Source organism: Marmota marmota, unplaced genomic scaffold (genome assembly GCF_001458135.2).
Source record: "Marmota marmota marmota unplaced genomic scaffold, marMar, whole genome shotgun sequence".
NCBI classification, from domain to species: Eukaryota; Metazoa; Chordata; class Mammalia; order Rodentia; family Sciuridae; genus Marmota; species Marmota marmota.
Window position 1 is genome coordinate 16,708,673 of NW_026000101.1, and position 1,970 is coordinate 16,710,642.

The 1,970-nt window shown below is 44.2% G+C and overlaps 1 protein-coding gene across 1 annotated transcript; it reads left to right on the top strand.

Annotated features, from left to right (window-relative positions):
- Nucleotides 1-353: 353 nt before the first annotated feature.
- On the top strand, nucleotides 354-1,437 carry LOC107147904 (olfactory receptor 13C7). Its single transcript, XM_015492507.2, has one exon. It carries the CDS (start codon nucleotides 383-385, stop codon nucleotides 1,340-1,342), a length of 960 nt encoding a protein of 319 aa, XP_015347993.1. The 5' UTR covers nucleotides 354-382; the 3' UTR covers nucleotides 1,343-1,437.
- The last annotated feature ends 533 nt before the right edge of the window (nucleotides 1,438-1,970 follow it).

Below are 1,970 nucleotides of genomic sequence, written 5' to 3' on the forward strand. Positions count from 1 at the left end.
TTCTACCAGTCCCAGGAAACAAGAGAGAAAATTCAAATGAAGTCTAATATTTCTTACCAAAGTTGAATAAAATGAATTGCCCATATGGTAGTACCTGAATGAAATGTTTGATGCCTCTCTTGCATGTGGCTAAGAAAATTAAATCAAATCAAGGGACATTTCAGACTTCTCTCTGGAGTGGCCAGATTTGATCAAAGAGATATTGATCAAATTCTCTGCATTTTATTTAGAACAACAGAGAGAACTTGCTCCTGCAGATTATCAGAGCTCTTCTTCAATTGCTTGGCAAGGAGGGGTTTTCTCACTGCCTCCTTGGGCACTCTAAGCATTAGAAAATCATGAAGTTAATCTTCTGAGTACCTGCAAATAAATAGGAGCCACCATGGACAGATCCAATGAGACCTCCCCCATGATGGGCTTCATTCTCCTGGGCCTGTCAGCCCACCCCAAACTGGAGAAAACATTCTTTGTGCTCATCCTGCTGATGTACCTGGTGATTCTGCTGGGCAATGGCATCCTCATCCTGGTGACCCTCCTTGACTCTCACCTGCACACACCCATGTACTTCTTCCTGAGAAACCTCTCCTTCCTGGACATTTGCTACACGACCTCCTCTGTCCCCCTCATTCTTGACAGCTTCCTCATCCCCAGGAAGACCATCTTCTTCTCAGCATGTGCTGTGCAGATGTTTCTCTCCTTTGCCATGGGAGCCACAGAGTGTGTACTCCTGAGCATGATGGCCTTTGATCGCTATGTGGCCATCTGCAACCCCCTTAGGTACCCTGTGGTCATGAGCAAGGCTGTCTATGTACCCATGGCTGCAGGCTCCTGGGCAGCTGGTAGCATTACCGCCACAGTGCAGACATCCTTAGCAATGCGACTGCCTTTTTGTGGAGATAATGTCATCAACCACTTCACCTGTGAGATCCTGGCTGTCCTGAAGTTGGCCTGTGCTGACATCTCCATCAATGTGATCAGCATGGTGGTAGCCAACGTGATCTTCTTGGGAGTCCCAGTCCTGTTCATCTCTTTCTCCTATGTCTTCATCCTTGCCACCATCCTGAGGATTCCCTCTGCAGAGGGGAGGAAAAAGGCCTTCTCAACCTGCTCTGCCCACCTCACAGTGGTGATTATCTTCTATGGGACCATCCTCTTCATGTATGGGAAGCCCAAGTCCAAGGACCCCCTGGGGGCCGACAAGCAGGACCTGGCAGACAAGCTCATCTCATTGTTTTATGGGGTGGTTACCCCCATGCTGAACCCCATTATTTACAGCCTGAGGAACAAGGACGTGAAGGCTGCTGTGAGGAATCTGGTAAGTCAGAAACACTTCACTCAGTGATGGTGGGATCTCAGTGATTCTGTGTTCCCTGATGCTCCCACATGAGGGTCCTAGAGAAGGAGATCACCACATGAGAAGTAGCTTCATCACTTAAGTAAATCTCATCACGTGGGAAGGTTCTGTGAGCAGAAGTTTTTAATAGAACTTCTCCCACGTCATTCTAGAAGCAGTTCCACAAAGGTATGTAGTCGTTCATACATTGTCCTGGTTCTTACACTTTGTCATGGATACTAGTCAAATTGAAATCAAGGAAAACTGATTCTTAAAAAAAAATTAGCAAACAAATAAAAATCAATAAACAAAAATTGCCAGTCTTCAGTGCCTCTGTACAATTGCTCCTTGTTTTCTTTCTTTGATCGTACTTGATCTTACTTTTATATTATCATGTCCTTCATATTAAGTTGTTTGTTGAGAGTAAATACCATATGGAATAGTACCAGCTAGTATTTATCTTTCTCTTTATCCATTTCCTACAAAATAATGCTTAATAAATGTTTTCTAACTTGCTCTCTTCTTATGTCTTCGTAATTAATCTCTTTCTCTTGTTCTCAGTCAAGGTCCTTTCCAGAAAATCATTCATTCCCTAGATGCTGATAGGGGGTGACAAGAATAATGCAAGTGTCAAAAG

What these genes read in the sequence shown, in the direction of transcription:
- LOC107147904 (XM_015492507.2), top strand. Translation starts at nt 383, where the DNA reads ATGGACAGATCCAATGAGACCTCCCCCATGATGGGCTTCATTCTCCTG.